The 22,086-nt window shown below is 44.5% G+C and overlaps 1 protein-coding gene across 6 annotated transcripts in view; it reads left to right on the forward strand.

Moving 5' to 3' along the window:
- itsn2a (intersectin 2a) overlaps nt 1-22,086 on the forward strand; it is a 42,355-nt gene that overhangs the window by 12,427 nt on the left and 7,842 nt on the right. For 4 of the 6 annotated variants that reach the window (XM_037085947.1, XM_037085950.1, XM_037085951.1 and 1 more), the window contains 25 exons: nt 1,964-2,056; nt 2,176-2,239; nt 2,670-2,845; nt 3,034-3,255; nt 5,486-5,579; nt 8,351-8,493; nt 8,767-8,830; nt 10,246-10,383; nt 10,468-10,574; nt 10,663-10,925; nt 11,004-11,153; nt 11,248-11,388; nt 11,488-11,575; nt 11,671-11,810; nt 14,174-14,254; nt 14,872-15,011; nt 16,003-16,426; nt 16,554-16,723; nt 16,935-16,995; nt 18,946-19,190; nt 19,277-19,317; nt 19,399-19,565; nt 20,290-20,323; nt 20,432-20,565; nt 21,910-22,006. In XM_037085947.1, coding sequence (XP_036941842.1) covers nt 1,964-2,056; nt 2,176-2,239; nt 2,670-2,845; nt 3,034-3,255; nt 5,486-5,579; nt 8,351-8,493; nt 8,767-8,830; nt 10,246-10,383; nt 10,468-10,574; nt 10,663-10,925; nt 11,004-11,153; nt 11,248-11,388; nt 11,488-11,575; nt 11,671-11,810; nt 14,174-14,254; nt 14,872-15,011; nt 16,003-16,426; nt 16,554-16,723; nt 16,935-16,995; nt 18,946-19,190; nt 19,277-19,317; nt 19,399-19,565; nt 20,290-20,323; nt 20,432-20,565; nt 21,910-22,006 — 3,477 coding nt within the window. The remainder of the gene's footprint in view (nt 1-1,963; nt 2,057-2,175; nt 2,240-2,669; nt 2,846-3,033; nt 3,256-5,485; nt 5,580-8,350; nt 8,494-8,766; nt 8,831-10,245; nt 10,384-10,467; nt 10,575-10,662; nt 10,926-11,003; nt 11,154-11,247; nt 11,389-11,487; nt 11,576-11,670; nt 11,811-14,173; nt 14,255-14,871; nt 15,012-16,002; nt 16,427-16,553; nt 16,724-16,934; nt 16,996-18,945; nt 19,191-19,276; nt 19,318-19,398; nt 19,566-20,289; nt 20,324-20,431; nt 20,566-21,909; nt 22,007-22,086) is intronic. The other 2 variants (XM_037085952.1, XM_037085953.1) reach the window with 1 other exon arrangement.

A 22,086-nucleotide genomic window follows, 5' to 3' on the forward strand; every position in this document is an offset into this window, starting at 1 on the left:
ATGGATCAGTCAGGCTCTACTTTTGAGGGGACTTTTATTTTGGTAAATCCTACATTTTCACATCAAAGTGAGGCTCAGACACTTATGAGCTCGAGATGACTGCAGGTGAATAATTCAAAGGACAAAATCCTCGACGAGCTCAACGTTTGTCGGCTTCATTTCACATTAAACTCGCTGTTGTGAACAATCTGTGTAAACATTTGGTTTTCGAGGTTCGCACCACTGAGATCACGATGGTAACAGCCTTCACCATCGGGGAGGCCCGTCTGTCGCTGCCGAGCTCTCTTTGAAAGTGAGCTACGTACGAGCCGCTTCTTTTTTTTGTTCCCCCGAGTTGACCTCCAACTGCAGCGTCGCATCCATCCACTTCACAGCTGTGGCACTGGCTGCTTTCTTCCATCAGCTCATCTGTTTCTACCGTCTGAAAGCAGTTTACAGTCAGCTGCTCGAGGCTGAAATCATATTTTTCGTGCTTTGCTCTTCTGCCTGGACTCGTTATCTGTCATCATCTCCTTATCTGCAGCTCTGTCATTCAGTTACAGCCATGTGGAGGGATCCATCTGTGCACAATGTCCACACAGGCGGTTTTCTTCTCTTTTCTTTTTTTTTTTTTACATAGCCTCAGAGCTTATGGAAAAAAAAAGAAATTAAACAAACCCCGATCGTGTTATGATTTGATTAATTTCACGGATCCCCCCTTTTATGATTAATTGATTATTAGCTCCGATGATCATCTTTCATCCCTCTCTGGTAACGAGGTGTTATGAAATCAAGCAAGAATTGGGTTTCGTCTCCCTTGCACAGCATGTCTGACTTCATTTTTAATTCATGGACAACCCTGAACTTACCTTGAGATATGCAAGAGCGGAGCACAGTGAGGAAAAAAAAAAAAAGAGAAGCTGACTGGACATTTTTATACATTAATCATTGTCGGGAGTTCGGTTAAGAGTGGTTTCATCTGTGGGGGAGGTCTCACTGCTGATGGAGATTATGCAGAATTTTTGGGTGGTGAAGTTTAAGAAGATCCACGCTGAGTTCAGGATCAGCATCTCGGCTTCGGGGACTTCTGATGTGTTGCTGTGTTTGTGTGTTGGGACGAGCCCATCGTGAACATTATGGTTTGAAATTTCAAAGGTGTAATACTGTCATATTAACGTAATGTGGCTGGTATTATGCAAAAAGCAAGAAATTTAGGGGGTTTGTAATCCTTTTATACAGCTCTACTAGTAACACTGTTGATGTTGTGTAGGATTAGAGTCTATTGGAATAGTAATAATTGTTGTGTGTATATATACATTTATCTGTCTTTGTTTTTTACTTTTGTAGTTGTCAGTGAGATGAGTGAGTGAGTCACTGAGATTGTTTAGATGGTGAATATGAGGCCTATAGCTACCTGCCACACATCAGCATGTTAGCATGTTGATGTTAGCCTCACGGAGCGGTACGTATGGCTTCTGAGTCTTGATCTTGTGTTTTAAGATGATGTGATTAGCCAGGATAAGATTAAAAAAAATCTTCTTTGCCTCATTTACTTTTTGAAAAAATGATATCCCTCCATAAAAGTCCTTCTAAACTGCCTTGTTAATTACTTTGTTCTGCATCAGCGGGTATCAGTATGTTTTGATATACAACCTTCTTCTCCCTGCGGCGTTTTTGCCTTTTGATATTTGATATTTGAAATTGCAGTGAGAGACAGGAAAGGAGGAGAGAAAGAGGGAGGGCAACAAATGTCTCCAGACATGTTGGTTATGTGGAATTCATCTAAACCAGTGGGCTACCAGGACGCCCCCCCCCCCCGCGTGGCTCCCCACTTCTAAGTGATCCTTTATCCTGTTATTGCAAATGAAACGCGTCGGGACAGGATTTACTTTAACTTCAGGCGGCACGATGGAATCAAAATCCTGTTTCATTGTCATTGTCAAACTTCAAACGTCATGGGTTTGTGTCTCTGTGTTCTGTCCAGGCGCAGCCAGTGTGTGGGCCATCACTCCAGAGGAGAGGGGGAAACATGACAAGCAGTTCGACAGCCTCGCCCCCGTCCTCGGCTACGTCTCGGGTAAGGTGCTGGCATAACAAACAGACCGAATACTTGCTTATGAGGATCACCGACATGTCATAAGTAGTTCAGCAGTATCAAGTGTCCGTCTCTCTGAGTGGTTTGTTGTGTGTCTTCAGGTGAGCAAGCCAGGAAATTCTTCATCCAGTCCGGCCTGCCTCCTTCTGTCCTGGCTGAGATCTGGTAAGCACCGGCTCACCGCTTTCGTGAGTCTTCCTCCAAAATAATGTGTCGAGCATATAGGTCAGTAGGTCCAGCCTTTGTTTCTGCTCAGTTTGGACCTCTCAGCCTGCTTCTCACTTCCTGTTGAGCACTAACTTCCTTCACAGCCTGCCCCACCTAGTAAACCGTGTGTGTGTGTGTGTGTGTGTGTGTGCTGTAATTAGAACAGACTGTGTGCGTGTGTGTGTATGTGTGTGTGTTAATGTGAATTACTGAATTTCAGTCCTGCCAGCGCCTGGTCCCTTGTGTAACTCTCGCCTTTTCTATTGTCCCAGTGAAGAAAAACAAAACTGGGAATGCGCACTTTGCTACAAACACGTCATCTTCTTACATCAGTTTTTCTCTCCTCCTCCTCCTCCTCCTCCTCCTCCTCCTCCTCCTCCTCCTAAAGGAACCTCGCTGACATCGACAGCGATGGAAAGATGGACCGACTGGAGTTCTCCATCGCCATGAAGCTCATTAAACTCAAACTTCAGGGGCGAAACCTGCCCTCGTCCCTGCCGATCATCATGAAGCAATCGCCTGTGTCTAACTTGGCTTCGACCATCCCTACATCGGCACGCTTCGGTAAAAATGTGTCCAATTTCATAAACCTCCACACTCGAAGGCTTTTCTCTTCCAGCCTGACCTTTTTAGAAGTATTATTTCATCAGTGGCCCATAAAAGAAAAGACAGAAAACCCCATTTTGTAAGTGTTCCTTCTGAAACTGTGTTGTTGATCTCTTCATGTTCACCTGTGTGTTTCCTCCTAACAGGAATGGGTTCAATGCCAAACCTGTCAGTCGGTCTGTCATCCATGTCAACTATGTCAGCCATGCCCATCCTAACACCCATCCCGGTTAACCCCCTCATGCACTCTGTGCAGCCCCTGATGCCAACGCCAATGACTCTGCCCCTCATCACTTCTCTGGGAAACTCTGGACTCCCCAACGGCAATATCAACCTCCTCACCCCACCTCTCGTTCCCAGCAACGCAGGTTGGTTCTGCAGCGGAACCATTCTGATTTGCTTGTCAGACAGATTTAATACAGATATTGATTCGTGGTTTAGCACCTATTCGATCAAACTTGACCCAGAATCAAAAGCGTGACAAATGCTGAATGTTTTTGGATTATGTTCCAGAGCCATTCAGATAGTTTTCATCTCATGTAACAGGGATAGTTTGCTGGCACGTGTCGCTTTGAGATTAAATGCAGAACAGGAGAACCCAGAGCGCTGGAAAAGGCTTTTCTATCCAAGTATAGATAAGAATCTTGTGCTTTATGTCTGTGCTAAATGGCTTTTGATATTCACTTGCGCACATGCAAAGAAAGCCACTACAGGGTCACAGATAGCCCCTTTTATTTTATTATAATTACTTTGGATAGTGACAGGCGATGTGGACAAGAAAGCTGCAAGAGAGAGAAGAGATGACATGCAGCCAAGGGCCAGGATGGAGTTTAACACAGGTCTCTACAGTAATGAGTCTGCCTTTTTTGTATGGTGCCGACAAAGCTAACGTTAGCTCGATAGCATGTGAATAAAAAGTGAAAGGGATCATTAAAGCTGATAACACCATATAAAACTATAGCTTATGACATAAGCTACATCGCTAACTAAACCAACCTGCAAAGCTAGCATCAGCTTTCTAGCATTTGAATGATAATGTAAACCGAGAAGATATTAAACTAGATTTCACACCTCGTGCCTTTTAAGTATAAAACGTTATGCTAATAGCACCAGACTGAATAAATAAAGATAAATACATCCATCTCATTCAAAACGATGTGAATACTACAAAGGACACTGAATTTTACATGTTTATGAATAGAAATGACACAAAGTTGAGCCTAAATCTGGCAAAAAAAAAATAGCATATCGCTTAGCCTGCTGGAACTGTTTTGTGTAGTTTAACCGTCTGTGGTTTTACAGTAATTTTCCATTGGCTAACGTTAGCTGTTCGCTTTTGATTGGACAGCCTCACCGAAGTCTTAATTCTTAAGTTTAGATGCTGTAACCTGATTTAATATTCACTACTTTGAAACCAGCTAGTACTTACAAAGACCTAGAGCTAACCTCCTCTGTCTGTCACCACACCTGCATGACTCCTCTCTTGTTTTTTTTGTCTTTGCCTCTTGTTCCCTGTGCATGTTCCCGCCTCTTTATGGAGTTCTCTATCCTGACTGGATAAAGTGGGAGAGCAGAGATCTGGGTTACTGACCGAACACTTCATAACAACGATTTCTGTCAGAATAGAAGAGCTATTTAACACTTCAAAAACTTACTTTGAAGAAATCAACCCTTCCAGCAGCTTTAAGGAGGACTTCGTGCACAAACTTTGAATGGATTCGTGAATAGGTGGTGCAGCCTCATCCTGGCGTGTTATATTCAGTGTATCAGGGTCAGTTGCGCATTTGTGGTGCAGCGTTAATGTGGTGTGGATTATACATGACACATGAAAGGGCTAAACCTTATCTATCTAATCCCTGAGGTCTTATATCTGTCTTGAGAAGCACACAGTCGGTATTTGTGTATATGCGTATGTTTCAGCATGCAGCGAGATGAGTCACCGCAGTGTTTTACCGCACTTTCTGTGTTTGTGAGATAATACAGCAGTCATTGATGTCAGGTGTAGATGCACACATGCAGTACGTGACATCCTCATCAAGTCCGTTTTTTTTTTTAACTCTTTTTGGATTTCCCTTTTTTGTGTCCGACTCTCCGTGTCCCACCTCCTCCATCTGTCCTGCGGCTGCGCTCTTTAATCTCGCTCTGTCTGTTCCACTCTAATCTTTCGTCTGTGAAATGAGCGATCCGACGAGAGTGAGTGTGGAATGTCTTGTATTATTTGGTGTTCCCTCAATCGTTACCCCCCCTTTCCTCCTCCCATCTCCCTGCTGATGGAATTACACCAGTGCCACAGTTCTTCCACACTAACCCTCTTTAGCGCAGAGTCGCAGACCATCACTTTTGTTTTTTTATCCAGACGTCAATAACCTTGCTGCCTGGAGCTCTGTGTGTGCTGCGACTATAAAGTACGGGGAGATAAGATTAGATGTACACACATTCAAGGGCAGTTGCACTCGGCACGTCTACAGCCAGAGATTGATTACGTAAAGAAAGCACGTGCATACGCTTTACATACACACACTTTTCACATTTATTACCTTGAATTCGTCAAAATCGTATTTGACTATTAAACGAACTGCCTTCGCCTCTTTTCTGCAGCGCTCCCTCTGTCTGGCTTCTCCTCTCCTATGGCGTTCTCTCCATCCACCGGCATGTCGAAGGCAAACTCTCTTTTGGACCTTGGATCCAGCAGGTGAGACGTAGCGTCAATAAACAGATATTGGTGAAATATCCCGTAAGGGGGATTCACTCATTTGGATGTCCTCAGCCCTCCTGAAAGATGCATTTAATATCAAGCTCCTCCAGGTTTCGCTGGGGGATGTGAGGGTTTCTAAAATGCATCGCTTTTTAAACATTGATTTTTTTTTTTAGAAGCAGGTCTATGTCGCACACAGCTCAGCCCATTAGAGTTCAGCGTTCACAAAGCATCAGGGTTTTTTTTTTTTTCTCTCACAGGGAAGGGTTGGGGATCAGAATGCGGGCAGAGATGAAACACTTGGATAACAGAGGGGGGAGCAGGAAGGCATTTTGAAATCAGATGTTGTAGTTGGCAAGAGGAGGAAGTGAGCTCGTTGAGAGTCACTAACATCAGAGGAGGACTGGCATTCTTACAGGAGGAGGTCACTGTTACTGCGAGGTCTATTTCAGGAGCCATGTTTGGTCCACTTCTAGATTTTATCTCGGCAGCGGCTGATTGGATCTGCTGTGTTACGTCACACAGATATTCACGGTTCCCCGAGGAAGAAGCCCGCTGACTTTTATTACTTTCGTCTAGCACCGCTTTGAGGTTCACATTTGTAGTTTCAATAACCTGATGGGTTAAAAATAACCCCTGACTTTTCCTCCAGAGACATTTTGTCTAATACTTTCAAAATTGATGAGAGTCCCACCGGCCCTCAAGGGTCCAGTGTATTAAATTAAGCGGGGATCTATTGGCAGAAATGGAATATAAAGTTCATAATTATGTTTTCATTAGTGTATTATATGATTATCGATACACTTGTGCGAGATATTGATTTTTTTATTCAAACATGCAGGAACTGTAATCAGATTCCCCTGATTTGACTTACCAGAGCTATTACCGTGTGGTGTAAACTTCTGTTAGCATAATTAATGCACATTGTGGCACAGTTGTATCTTTTATTTAAACATTTTTACTCCAGAACTTTTCTGCTCTCCGGCTGTTCGGACTCTGGGCTCTTTTTTTATACATGGTTTCATGTTAAATTCTGTGAAACTGAAGCAACAATGCAGTGGATAAATACACACCTACTGCTTTTTGCCTTTTTTGGGCTATTTTGTTTCTTAAGTAAGACAAATAATGTGATGTATCGTTGGATGATATTCTTGCAATATATCGATTATCGCAGAAATACTGTTGTTGTTGTTGTGAATCACATCTTACTCTGAGTTACTCTGTGATTCCTGCAGCTAGTGTATAATCAACCCAAAATTAAGAAATGTGTTGATTTCCCTCTCTTAGAATTAACTCTCTGTCTTCAGAGGCAGTGGTCCCTCTTCCACAGGGGCCACCATGTTGCACCACCATGTTTTTACAGTAGCCCAGAAGGGACAAACCAAAGCATTCTGTGTTTTTTTTTTTGCATGGACAATGGACCGTTAAGCTGTTTTAGTTAACATGTTAGCAAGATAGTCAAAGTAAGTGAATGCCATAAAAATTATACCTGCTAACCATCAGCAGTGTTAGTGCTGTCATAGTGAGAGTCTTTGTATGCTAATGTTAGCATTTAGCTCAACAAACAAGGCACAGAGCTGCTAGCATAGCTGTAGATTCTTGTCAAAAAGTAAGAAGAACATACATTGTGTTTCAGAAGAGGTGTGTAAAATAAAGGATCCGGTTATATGTAGCTGACTAAGGGAGATAAATGTGATGTTGTTAAAGTGACTGGTTTGTGTACTTTACTGCATCATGTGTTAGTGGAAATATGAGACAGCGCGTGAAAGAGGTTAGTAGTCCTACATCTACAACAGTCAAACTTCCATTTGTGCTTTAGATCAGCACACTTAATCCTCGCCTGGAATAATTACAGTGTTCTGATGTAACAAAGGAGAAACTGGATTCCGGGAGGTTTTTGTGCAGTTTCAGCAACAGCCAGAGAAAAAACAGCCAGAGAAAAAAAAAAAAAAAAGGGACAATAGCGGTTTCAAATATCCTCGATCCTTCTCATGGTGTTTTGTGTGGTTTGGGAAATAGGATAGGAGTCGTGTCTGGTTTCATTTTGTATTGTTTTGAGGAGCCCGGGGGCTTCGTACAGCCCTGACCTGAAGGTGTAGGTGAGTAATAATAAAGGAGTGTTAGGAAGTCAAACAGCAGCACGGGTTGATCCAACAGACGCCCACGTCACATTATCCTTCAGGCTCTCGTTGTGACATCCTCTTATGTCATTGCTTGACACGTTCTCTCATAACGAGTTTTAATATATGGAAACTGCACAGCGGCCGTGACACATACGTACACACAGAGAGGCATATATACACAGAAAGCCCTTGGGCAGAGGGAGGATCTCACGCCACATCTCCCATTGTCTCCCTGAAACCTCTCCTTTCATTTCAGGGGGTGTACTGCAAGATTTCCACCCTATAATGACGGGGAGAAAAATACATTCTTCTCAGTTGACCCTGCCTATCCCTTTCTTGCTATTCTTGCAGAGGCATTGTTTTTAATAAAAACAGAGAGGCTGATTAGCGTTTGCCTGAGGAAACAGTGCTGTCTTGTTTCAGAGAGCCACCGTCTACGTGGTCGTTTGCGGCAGCAGCTTCCTCTTCCAGCTAATTAAGAGCCAAGGAATAACACCGGGGAGTCTCGAAGCAATTAGTGGTTTTAAGCCGGGGCTTGAATTCGAGGGGAGGAAGAGAGCGCTGACCACATAATATTATTGTGTCATTTCCCTTTAGGTGCCAACGTTACATATCAAAATGCCTCTCGTTTCTCTCCGCTCGCAGCTCAAACTCTTCCTCCACCACGTCGCTGGCCAGCAACTCTCCGAAGACGGGCGCCAGTGATTGGGCCGTCCCGCAGGCCTCGAGACTGAAGTACCGTCAGCAGTTCAACACGCTGGACAAGCTCATGAGTGGGTACTTGTCAGGTAGGTCACACACACACACACACACACACACACACTCCAACCTAAATAAACACGAGGTTCTCAGCACCCGTCGGCTGCTCACGACCGGTCTGACAGAGCAAACTCTGCGTCAGCTTCACTTCACACACATGCTCTCACACACTCTTGTTATTGATCTTAACCCCACTCGACAGAGGCCGGCAGTCAGAAGTACTCAAACACTTTTTCACTCCAGGCGATCACTTGAAAATTCACCCTGCTCTCATTTTGATTTAATTTTTTTCTACTTTGCAGGACCTCAGGTTAGAAACGCGCTGATAGCATCGAACCTGACACAGACTCAGCTAGCTACCATCTGGTAAGTATAAGGTGTGTGTGTGTGTGTGTGTGTGTGTGTGTGTGTGTGTGTGTGTGTGTGTGTGTGTGTGTGTGGTGGAGATTCTCCTCTGCAGTTTCATACCACTGTTAATGACATTAAACAGGTGGTTACTGTTGATCTCTTGGATGTTAAAGGTGCATTACGTAGGGATTTTAGTTGAAAATGTTCTAAAATGATCAACAGGCTGTGAAGAAATGACAGGACTGAAGTCAGGATGTCCATGTATTGGGTTTCAGAGATATATAGGCTACTGGAGTTAGCATGCTAACCAGTTAGCACTCCCCTGGTGTTCTGAGCTCCCAGTCTGGACCGCTAGGTGAACTAACTAGGTGTCTAACCAAGCTAACTGGCTGAGCTACAGTTAGCAACAGTTAGCAGTTAAACTGGTGATATGCTGCCCTTTGTTTGTTTTGAGGATGAATTCGACAGGCGGCCAGTTCTTACATATTGCACCTTTTAATACTGGAATCTGTAGTGTATTGGCCTTTGTGGCAGGAATGGGTCATTAAAATGATGTTGGAAATCCACCAACCAGGGAATATCATCCAAAATAGTACATCTGACCTTGTCACACATCATTGTACATGAGCGGTCTAGCTAACTATTGGCGCTATTGAGCATCTTTTAGCTTGTTTGTTTTGGTATCAAAGCTTTGTACTGGTTTCAGAGGTAGCAACTGTAGGGAACTGCATGTGAACCAAATGTTGTCTGGTTCAAGTCCAGGTTGAGCCATGTGTCAAGCAGTAGTTTGAGTGCTGACACTGTGGCTGCCGCATCGCTCCGACACCTCTCCCCTGTTAGTTTCTGTGTGTGTGTGTGTGTGTGTGTATATATATTTTGGCCGTATTTGAGTGTGTAATTAAAAAGCAAACAACAGAGCGTAAACATTGGATTCCCCCGGCGGGGGTGAGTAAAATGCTCAATTCAATTTCAGTGTTCTGTTCTGCGTTCACCCTCGGTGCTCTCGTCATCGCTGTTCTCAGCAGCAGTTAGTCAGCAACTATCTGGTGAACGCTGTGATGATAACGAGCCAAATAATTCCTTCAAGGAGTTGGTGGGAACCAAAACATGAGCTGAAAGGAGAGCAAGGCCTCGACTGTCAACGGAGAGCGGCGGACTTCACGGGAAGCGAGTGTTTGTGCTTCCTGAAGTCTCGGAGGGTGTACACTGCACATGTGAGCGGTGGCATGAATGTAAACGCTGCTCTGCGTCGGCTGTGTTTTGTGTAAACAGGCGACTGTCTGCTAGCTCATTCCTGAGCGACTTTATGAGGTCGTAATTTGTGAACGTTTACAGCTTCCTCCACTCCCTCTCAACAATAAAATCATGACAACCTTTCAGATTTCATCTTTACTGCTCGACCATGTGACTCACTACGTTGTGTGCGCACACAGGACCTTGGCAGATGTGGATAAGGACGGCCGGCTGCAGGGGGACGAGTTCATCCTCGCCATGCACCTGGTGGACATGGCGAAAACGGGGCGACCTCTGCCCCTCACGCTGCCCCAAGACCTGGTGCCTCCGTCTCTCAGGTGCAGACGCAGTTTGACAGGCTCAGTCTGTAAACGATAACATTCATTATTACGGCCACTGACATTGTTTTTCTCTCATTTCAGAGGAGGAGTCAAGTCCAGTGAGCTTGTTAATGGAACCGGGCCGTACATCACCCCCTGTTTAATAGACACAACAGAGGCAGAACCTGCACAGAAGACCAAGAGCAGTGGTAGGGCACATTCTGCACACTTTTTGTTATAATGTGAGGCGTCCTCAGGTCTCGGCCTCACAACTTTCCCCCTCTCTCTCTCTCTCAGTGTCCTTCGAGGACAAGCTGAAGGAGAACTTTGCGCGAGGCAGCGCCGAGCTGGAGAAACGGCGACTGGCTCTGGAGGAGGCGCAGCGGAAGGAGAGGGAGCGGAGAGAGCGGGAGGAGACAGAGGCTCAGGAGAGGAGGGAGAGGGAGGCCAGGGAGCAGGAGAACCGGAGGAGGCTGGAGGAGGAGAGGCGGCTGGAGATGAAGAGAGAGATGGAGAGGCAGCGGGAGGAGGAGAGGGTGAGAGAGCTTGAGAGGAAGGAGGTGAGTGGGAGAAGAAGGCTTCTGGCCACGTCTAGATTGTAGTCTCCGGTGACCACGTTCTCTGCGTTTGCTTTTCAGGCGGCGAAGCTGGAGATGGAGCGCCAGAGGAGGGAGGAGTGGGAGCGTGGGAAGAGAGAGGAGCTGGGGAGGAGGAGAGAGGGGGAGCAGGAGGAGATCTCCCGACTCAGGGCCAAAAAGAAGAGTCTAGAGTTGGAGCTGGAGGCCGTGGTGAGACATTTTTTCTTTTTTCTTTTTTTTTACAATCCTGCAAAATGTTAATAAAGCTCGAGCAGGCTGTAATATAAACTTCCTGGTCTCAAAGGGCACCAAGCACAAGCAGATCTCAGACTGTCTCCGTGACGCTCAGAGCAAACGGCGGATTCTGAAGGCGGAGGTGGACCTCGTCAATCAGAAGAGGGACACACGCATCACGGAGATCAACACGCTGCAGCTTCAGTTTGAGGTGAAAGAAAGTCCTTTTGGCATTTAAATGAATCCTGTGAATGTTATTTTCTTTTTCATTCCCTGTTTTTTTTTTCATGCCTCTGTGTTTTCGCCACAGGACTGGCAGCAGAAGCTCTCGCTGCTGCTCCCAGAACAGCAGAGGCTGACGGAGAAGCTGCGAAACATCAACCTCAACAAAATCTCCTGTGGGTCACGAACGCCTGCTCACACAACACGAACATACAACACCCGCCAGTGAGTTCTCCCTTCAGTCTCTGACCTTTGACCTTTTGTTTTGTAGCGGTGGCTTTGACCTCTCTGACCGGGAGCGTGACGGAGAAAGGTGTGAATTGCCGGCGGCTGAAGGATCAGCTCGACACTCTGGAGAGGGAGACAACGGACAAACTGGCCCAGATGGAGGAGTACAACAAGGAGCTTAAGGTCAGATACGGGAATGTGGAGGATGGTGATGACTGTTTGAGCCGGTGTCAGAGGCGATGAGAACATTTCAGTTCAACACAATCTATATTAGTCCAGGACGAGCCAGGTCAGACCACAGACTGTGGAAAACACCAACATTTTAGTTACTTGTTAGAGGCAGAAAAATCAAGATTTGGAATATTTTGATTCGCCAAAATACCTGTGATTGTTGTTGTAAGTCATATAAATCCACATCAGTTATTATTAAGCGGACTATGCATCATTCTTCCCTCAGATATATTACAGTTAAAAGCTACAGTATTCACTTTTATAGCCTCACTTATGGTTAAAGGGTAACTCCACCAATTTTAGAGGGTTTGGGTAGTCCTACTGCACATATGAAAAAAGTAGTATAAACCCTATTGCATGTAATCTGATAAAAAATGCCTCCGGTGATGTCACTCGGTGGCTCGGTTGCATTGTGGGTAATGTAGGCAACAGGTGTTGAGAAACAGTTCACTGGTCTGCATGGCACATCTATAACATCATAGACAGTTTAAAAACAGAGTCATTGCCACACATTCTTCCTCCTTTTTAAACATAGTGCCTACATTACCCACAATGCAACATAGCCACTTAATGACATCACTGGAGGCAATTTATCAGATTAGATGCAGCTTCCTCTGGAGCCACAAAAGGCTTTATTTTACTTTTTCACACATGCAGTAGTACTTCCCCAAGACCTGTAAACACACTTTAATGTGAAAGTTTGGTGGAGTTACCCTTTAAGAAGCCCCAAATTCTCATATTTACTATCAATCTTACTAACAATCTTTACTAACCTGTAAAAAATTAAAATCCATGATCACAAACCTCCCTGCGTCAGTCTCTAACTCTTTTTAATGCCTTTTTTACAAGGGGCAACCTCAGTGGTGCTTTAGAGTTTAATTACGGTTACGTTTGAAAAGGAATTGAATTTTGTCTACCTATCAAGACAGGATTTTCACCCACACCCCTCTGGTGTGAAAATCAAGAAGCAGTCGAGTTGCATAAAGGATCCCATTAGACACAGAAGAAATTATGTATTGAATTTTGTCCGTCTAAGTTTTAAACTGCATTTCCACACTGGGATTATGCAAATCTGGCAAACGGTCCTTTAAGTTTTTACTAAAGATGATACAACGTGTTTCTCAGTGAGCTTTTGATGTTGCTGTTTGGTTTATTCTGTCGCTCTGGAGTCTGCTGGTTACCTTCTCCCTGCTTCCTCTCTTCCTCCTCGCTGAGCTGATCAAACGGTTCGCTCATTACTTCATTCTTAAACCTAAAGCGACTTCAAAATCCACCCTCAATTTGGCATGATATGATCCGTCGCACAGGTGAAGGTGCCTTTTTTGAGCGTGCAAAGAAAATATGACATTGATAAATATCTCTTTTTGCTGTGAATATGTCATCAGACCCGCTCTAGCGCTCTATAAGCAAGCATTGAGACTTCGAGGACTGAGGGATCGTCCCCGACTTCCCCACGGTTAATCACTGGCACCGAGAGGGAAAAAACCAAACAGTTCAGAGTAATAACCTGAATTACAGTGTAATCTGGATGCAGGACCTCCTCCCTGAAAGTGATTTCTCATCTAATTCTCTTCAAGGAAGCAACAACAACAACAAAAAAAAAGCGTGTTTTCCAAAAATGTCAAACTCTCCCTTTTACAGTTATGTATTTAAGATTAATATTACAGCGACATAAAGCAGCACCGCAGTTTGATGGATTACACCAATATAATGAACAAGAAGCTGGTGTGCAGGGAGTTTTTTTTCCCTCTTTTCTTCCCTCTCGTCATTTTTTTTTATCGGAGGAATTTTGCATTTAAAACGCTGCTGCTGTGAAATCTGCGTTCAGCCGCTGTTGGTGACTGTAGAGTTTCACGTCAGGCCAAGAGAAGCTATTACCTGACCGCTACTCGCTGGCAGAAAGCCCCGATAAGAATGATGTCACATCCTCTTCACGGTGGATCATCAGTTCGTTACTAATGATTGCAGCATAAAAACAAAAACCTGCTCTTTTCTCTTTTATCTGTTCAAATGTTTTCCTTTTCTTAACTGCTTTTAACGCCTGTCTCTTTCTCCCTTTCTCTTTTTTCCTCGGCTTCCTCTCTACCTGGACATCCCTCCTCTGGTCATCCATTTATTTTGTGGTGCTTCCCTTTTCACTTTTATTGCCCCTTTTCTTCTCGTCCCTGCCTACAACACACCTCTGTTTCCCTCCTTTTTATCTCGATCACACTTATTATATTTCACCTTCTGTCCGCCCCATCCTCTGTCCTGCCCTCCTCCGCTCTCCCTCCCTCCATCCCTCCATCCGTCGTCACACTGTGCTTCTTTCATAGCTTGGGGATATGGATGACTGTGTCCTGCGGGGCCTTCTGTCTCTGCTGGCCTGCCTCAGCCAGCTCTTCCTTCTCATCAAGGTTATCTTTCTTCCTCTCCGTCTCTCTGCCTCCCACAGTGCTGTAATCTTTTTTTTTCTCGCCGCTGCTCCACATTACGTCTCTCTGTCGCCTCACCTCTCGTGTTCCCTCGAGTTCCTTTTTAGTTTTTTCATCCCCACGATGATTCGATCACCTCACTAATCCTCGCTCTTTTGTCTTTTCACTCATTATTAAACGGAGCTCCGTGCTCTGGTGCCCCCCCCCCCCCTCCTTTTTTTTAATTCTTTTTGTTATTTTCTCTCCGTGGAGTTTCTAGCCTGTGTTTTCTGTATAAACAGGATGCACCCTGAGGGTAAAACACGCACATACTGAATGCTTAACCTGCACATTTGTGTGTTTGCCAGTTTGTGGGCTGACTCTTTTACATCAGTTCTGCATGTTTGGAATGATTGTCTTTGTACTGTTTTGCATCAGATACTCCTTTTTTTTTAAACCCACGCCACATGTAGAGACGAGCTTTGAAACAATTCTTTCTGCGGTTTTATTAGATGCTTGCATACAGTCGTGTTTTTGTGTTTGATCGCAGCACCGTGTCTGTAGTGAAGCAGTGTCTTTTGTGTCTCTCTGACGCGTTGCACATCCTGTGGCCTCATCAGGAGCTGAGGGAGAAGCAGGTGAAGCAGCAGGCCGTCCTGGAAGACCTGCACAGAGTCAAGGAGGAGAAGCTGAGGGAGCTCCAGAGACGCAGGGAGGAGGAGATGGAGAGGAGGAGGAGGGAGGAGGAGGAGGCAGCCAGGTGAGCACGAGGAATAATGTGACTTGTAATTGACTGCACCAAATCATTTGTTTGTTGACTTCAGGCTGCTTTTTTGTTTCACTTTATGTCCAGAAGGGATGCAACTAATGATTATTTTTATTGACAGTTAATCTGCTAATAATTTTGAGGTGAATGCTTTACATTTTTGGTTTATTAAATGAGAGAAAATAGTGAAAAATATTATAAACTCCCAAGCTGATGTATTTAAATGTCCTGTTTTGTCAGTCCAAACCCACAAAATATTCAGTTTAATACGATATAACACAGATAAAAGCAGGATGATTTCAATTTTGGACTTGCTGAAAACCATTGTTATATAAATATCACTTGAACGATGAATCAGTTATCAAAATAGTTGTTTTTTTCTGTAGGACAATTAACTACAGTGACCTGAGGGGCAGGTGAGGACGTTGTTTTTCTGGTGATGACTTTAGAACTTGAAAACTTGAGTTCTGCAGGATAATCTAACTGAGTTCTTGAATTTGAATGTTCCCTCTGTGAAGGATGTGAAGAATTACAGCAGATATTTTTATCTTTTCTTTTTAGAATTTCAGTAGATTATTATTATTATTATTATGTGTTTTTCATGTGTGAAACTGAGTGATTTCTCTCTTTTTTGGCAGGAAAAACAATGAATGTATCCTGGATTTTGTTTGTTTTTTTGTTCAGTTTCACATATAAAAAAAATCACTTTTTCTCCTAAAAATGTATTTTCTTCTGTGTTTTCACAGACGGAAAAAAGAATCTTTGAACTTTTCAAAAACTGAACTTATCAAAACTCCAGTTCTCAAGTTATAAATACAGGAGAAAAAATTTTTAGATCTAACTTAGAAAATGGATCACTAGATAAAAAAAAACGTTCCTCACTTCCCCTCGGGTCCTGTAATTACCTCTTACTGCTCTAATTTAAAAATAAAACACGTGTTCTTTTGTGTTGTGCTTTTTAAAAAGTTGCATGTAACTCCCACAGACAGGCGAAGCTCGAGCAGGAGAGGAGGGAGAAGGAGGAAGAGGAGGCGCGTCAGAGGAGGCTCCTGGAGGAGCAGAGGGCCAGACAGAGGGAGGAGGAGGAGAGGGAGGCACAGGCTCGCCTCCGGGCCGCCCAGGAGAAGGCGCAGGAAGAGGAGAGGAGACGGAGAGAGGAGGAGGAGGAGGAGGAGAGGAGGAAGAGGGAAGAGGAGGCAAGGAAAGGAAAAGAAGAAGAGGAGGCAAGGAAACAAAAGGAGGAAGAAGAGGAGAAGGAGAGGAGGAGGAAAGAAGAGCAGGAGAGAGGAGCGCAGCAGCTGGTGGTGCTGGCTCAGCGATCCTCGAAGCCGACCACGTACAGAGCTCTGTACTCGTTTGTGGCCCGGAACACAGACGAGCTGAGTGTAGACGCAGACTGTCTCATAGAGGTGAGGCGCTAATTATTCGTGATTGCTGGGTAAGAGTGTGTAACCGCTCCTGATTGGTCCAGTATCTGCGTGCTCGTCATCATCACCTGGCTGCGGCTGATTTGAACGGTGTTTTTCTGTGACGCAGGTGGACGAGCAGACGGTCGGTGAGCCCGGCTGGCTGTGCGGGCATTACCGTGGAAACAGGGGCTGGTTCCCCCAGAGTTACGCAGAGAAATGTCTGACCCCCTCCGCCACCGAGACCGCCCCTTCGCTACCCGGGAACACGTCCTGTCCACCGCCACCGCTGAACTCAAGGTAACACTCAGGACGCTCTCAAAGACATTTTAATGTGTGATACTTAAGCTCGCCTACACTGAAGATAGGACAGTTTTGTGCTTCTTCTTTTTTGCTGTCTGATAGTCTGTAACAGTCACCTTGGGCGTAATTCATGCCTCAGCGCTGTGAGGTTGTTATTATTCCTATGCTGGCTCCTTCCCTAATGGTTTATCCCTCCTGTGTTACCCAGAGTCCCAGACGAGGAGGTGGTAGTTGACAGCCCTGTTCCCGCCCAATCAGACGCTTCACAGGTAAGGAGGCGTGTGCTTCTGTTTACTTTAAAACTCCAGCACGCAGCTGCTCAAGTCTGACTTCTTTTAAAGAAAACTCACTCGCTAATGGACTGATAAACGTTCAAGTGACCTGCTCCTGCATGCAGATCTAAAACCCTGTTTTGTTGAAAGTCAGTTCACAGATAAACATGAATCTCAGTTGCGTTTCATCTGGGAGAAACAAGGGAGTTATCTGTGTGCACGCTATCTGTGTTTACCCTCTGCTGTCTGGTATCACAAGGACAAAAAGTACTTGTTCTCCAAAAGGGTTTTTTTTTAACAGCACTTAGTTTACATGCAGCTGATTCATCATCTGTTGATATCTACAGAGGGAACATTATCTGAAAATGTCGTGAGCTTTTGAAATCATCATGGTCCTCCCTGTCCTGCTGGTTTATCAAAATTCAAGCTGCACTAATCCATGTTTTATTGGTATTCAAAAATGAAACAAGCGACTACGTGTAATGTGAAGGAGTCGCTTGTAAAGACAAACCCACGGAGCAGCATCATCACATTCTGCAGGTCTCCTCTCAGACTCTTTGCATCTTTCAGCTCATGTTCAGATAAATCACAGCACCAAGCGGCAGACAGACAGACACAGCTGCTGAATAAAGTGAGTGTGAAGCAGATAAAAACTTTTTTCCGCAGATGTGGATGTGTCAGGTTCCCTCTTGACCCCAAATGCCCCTTTCGGTACTGAACATATACTGTAATCAAGTGAATATCAGCTACATCAGCATCTTCATTGTGTCCCAGTGCTGTCCTTGGTTGTTGAGGTAATCAGCTGAGACAAAGGATTACATCAGCCAGTTTTTATATTTCCATAGACTGACATCAAGGTCTGCCGGAGTATCTCCCTGCATGAATCCTCTGCAGTGTTGTGCTTACCTTAAACACGTCTTTTTGAATAAATTTCTGTGGAAATATTTGGGATGAAATCAGTGTTTTGGTGTGAAAAGGCGCTGAAAGATAAAAAGTAAGAAGGGCTTGTGTATTGTGAGTTAAGCAGAAGAGCGTGGGAGTTGATTTACTTCTGGTGGAGGTGGGGCTGTGTGGGCTCTACAGCGATGAACAGTAAGTTGCAACTCGCTGACGGAGAGGAGACCAAAAAACTACTGATGTTGTCACGATATTGTGAAAAGTGAATTTCTCCAACAGTCAGAATCCTCAGGTATCAATAATATTGACAAAACAACTCCTAACTCATGGATTTTAAGACGTGCACTACTTGTTTCACAAAGGCCCAAATGCCCTGCGTCGCAATTTCTCTTCCAATGAAAGTGAAAGATAATTTGAGCATCCACCCGGTGATTTGGATCCGCTCCAGACTTTAATGGTTTCGTCCTTGGCCAATGCTCAGCCCCTCAAGTTTCCTGAAAATCCCCGTGTAGTTTTTTTTTCCCGTAACATAGAACAAGCCCTAATGTTTCTCGGTGTCTCTCTCAGCGACTGTTTGCTAATAGGTTATATATCAACTTTATGAGGCCACTGGGCCAAAAATAGCTTAATGCAGTCTAATATAATTTAGGATTCTACTTCAGTAGGTCTCTTGTTGGTACAACAACATCTGCCTTCGTAGTATATGTCAGCTATAAACTGTCTTTGGCGGGCGAGGAACTAGGTCTGGCCGGGGTGCACACACACTGCTGCTGACAGCAACACACACACACACACACACACACACATTCGCATCTCTAACAGCAGTATGGTTTTATATTTATAGCTTTCCTCTACTGGGAGCTCTTCTCTCGCTCTCTCTGCCTCTGTGTGGGTGACCCAGACATTTACAGATCCCCATCTCATAATAGATAACATCAGTGTTAGTGGGCCTGGCATTTGTAGGTTAGGCCTCGTGCCTCGGAATCAGATGAAAAGTGATATTCTAGGTAGCTAACAGAAGAATCATTCCCCTTTCTAATCTCTCCTCAGTCCTCAGTCCCTCTGCTGGCTCGAGCCGTCTCCTCCTGGTCGGCCGCCTCCGAAGCTCGCCCCAGCTTCTCCGGCGGCATCGGCGGCGGCATCGGCGACGTCATCACCGCGCTGCTGAGCTTCTCACAGGGTGACATCATCAGCGTGCTGCAGCAGAGGGAGGACTGGTGGTTTGGGCAGCTCAACGGGACGCAGGGATGGTTTCCCAAAGGCTGCGTCACTTTGGAGACGGCCGGCGGCACAGAGTACGCAGACACACACACAGACACACACCAATGTTAAACTAAGTTGAGCATGAGACCGAACTGACTTTGCGTTGTTCCCATTGCAGTGTGGACGCATTTGACGCATGTGACTCTGTTCAGCTAGAGGGTAAGTGGAGTTAATGCGCAGAATAACAGGTTTTAAAGTGACGAGGATCTGACTTTCACTCCTGTATTCGATCCAAACCAGAGTATGTGGCGCTGTACACGTATGAGAGCCCGGAGATGGGGGACCTGACGTTTGTGGAGGGAGACGTCGTCATAGTGACGGAGAGAGAGGGAGAGTGGTGGCGAGGATGCATCGGGGACCAGACGGGGGTTTTCCCCTCAAACTATGTCCGACCTGTTGAACCAGAGGTCAGTCCGCTTGTGTTTAGAAGAACAGAGGTATTGTTAGAACCAACGTTACTGCTGTTCTGACATAAGTTTGAAATGTTTGTGACACAATTTAGTGTGTAGGATTTTATTTTTGATGAGATTAGTCAGCTTTATCGACAGAAATGTTATCAGTCATACCTTTTTTTTTAAAGGATAACTTCACCAATTTGCATAATAAAGTGTGTTAACAGGTTTGGGGGAGTACGACTACATGTATGAAGAAGTAGTGTGAAGCCTTTTGTAGCTCCAGAAGAAGCTGCACATCATCTGATAAAGTGCTTCCACTGGTGCTATGCAGTGGCTGAATTGTGTTGTGGGTAATGGAGGGCTTGCAATGCTCAACCAGTGACTGCTTTGCAAAACCTGGAGCCTTCATTACCCAAAATGCAACTTATCATAAAAACTGCTTATTTTTCACATATGCAGTAGTACTGCCCAAGAACTGTGAACACAAAATTGGTGGAGTTACCCTTTAATTGTTAGTCAGACAAATGAATCCTAAACTTTTTTTTTTTTTAAATCTTTGATAAACACCTGTTGTATTTTGACATCCTAAACTACAAAGTAATGAATCCAATTGTCATTAGATGAATCCATATGTTGACAGAAATTCACTATATTATATATATTATTCTTAAATTTTGAATCTCATTGACTTATTTAATACTTTGGTCATTCATTTACTTTTACTTTATTCATGTAGGCGTCGAGACCTGGAGCTTCAACCAAAAAGCCTGGTGAGAAAACACACAAAGGCTGTCACATATTCTGCTGATTACCTCTGTAATGCTCTTGACATTTACCTGATCTAAATTCATCCTCCGCTATTTCTGTTTGGTCAACAGAGATCGCTCAGGCAGTCACCACCAACACCACCGCCACTGTCGCTTCCATGACACATCAGCTGCGTCTGTCTCCAGGGCAACTGATCGTGGTCCTGGCTAAGAACTCCACCGGCTGGTGGCTCGGGGAACTACAGGTCAGTCATTAGAAGCCATATGGTCCCTATGAGAGTTATAAGAGTCTCTTCTGAGAAAATAAAAGTAGAAGACTAATTTTAGCTGCTAATACATTGGCATGACACAAACAAGGATGCACTTCATTCAGCTCTGAATACTGATATGCAGTTCAAGGTCACCTGCATTGTGTAGCACTGTTTATGAGCATAATCAATCAGCTTCTTAAATCCACTGCTCATATGTGGATATCCACATTGCTGGAGAATTGAACGTGAATGAGGGAATGTAAATTTGAAATATTTAAAGGTGCAATATGTAATAATTGACCTCTGGTTGTCACCCACTGCTGTTGACCGAATAGAGGCAACAAAAAATATATTCTAGAATGAAAAATTCAAGAATCTATGGTGAGAATATGTCAGAATATCCCACCTGTCACATTCAGTAAGTCAATATTCCAATATTCTATTGCTGCTACCTGTAGGCTCATTGTGTAGCTGGTTAGCATGCTAACTTAAGAGATATATCAACACAATACATAGTCTGACATAATGTCATAACTGCTATTTCCTCTTAATTTTGGTACATTTTTGAATGTTTTAAACTATAATTCTTACATATTGCACCTTTTAACAGTATGAAAAATATTTAAAGCACTGTTGAATGATGTATTGCCAGTCGCTTGGTCCTGTATGATGTATATCGTGTCCTGAAAGCCTTATGATGCCACGATGTCAGAAAGTGTTTATTTGACCACCGAACACACTGTAGATGTCTGTGTATCTGCTGACTTGTCAGATCAATGAAGAGCCGGTGGGAGGTGGACAGCAGGTTACAGGAGTAATAACAAGGCTGTCTATAGGTCATATAGCTCCAGCAGTGAGAGGTTAATCCGCACTGTCTATTTTGTGCTGAGGCTGCCACTATAGCTCTGGTTAAACCCTCAGTGTACAGTTTGACACAGTAATGAGACGGCTGAGAAACACCAGGCAGCGGAGGAGAAAGCGGTTCAGCCAAGGTAGTCAGGATTTAATTTAAACATCGTTGGAGTACCTTGTACAGGGATCCCAGTAATGAATATGGTGATCGGGGATCAAGAGGGATGAGACATTAAACAGAAGCCTGTTGGTCATTCCACAGACTTCACGCTGAGCTTTGGTTTGATTTATGAAGGCAGTGAGCATAAATTCCCAGTAAAGACCCGTCGAGATTGAGCGCAGATCGTTGTTCACACTGCCTAGATTCAGGAGGTTCCCGCTCCCCGCCCCGGACGAAATCGATCCATCAAATTCATCTCGCGATGTAGAATTCAGAAGTGAACCAGCGAGAGATTGATTTACTCTCACTGGCTCTTTTCCCTCCAGGCTAGAGGCAAGAAGCGCCAGAGAGGCTGGTTTCATTCCTCTCACGTCAAGCTCCTCGGCCCCTCCAGCAGCAAGTCCTCCCCCTCCCCTCTGCCAGGTGACACACTTTGAACATTGCATCCTACTCGTGACCAGTGTGCATGATCTGTCATTGCATGGTTAGGGTTGTCTGTAATA

Source organism: Acanthopagrus latus, chromosome 22 (genome assembly GCF_904848185.1).
Source record: "Acanthopagrus latus isolate v.2019 chromosome 22, fAcaLat1.1, whole genome shotgun sequence".
In the NCBI taxonomy this organism is placed as follows: domain Eukaryota; kingdom Metazoa; phylum Chordata; class Actinopteri; order Spariformes; family Sparidae; genus Acanthopagrus; species Acanthopagrus latus.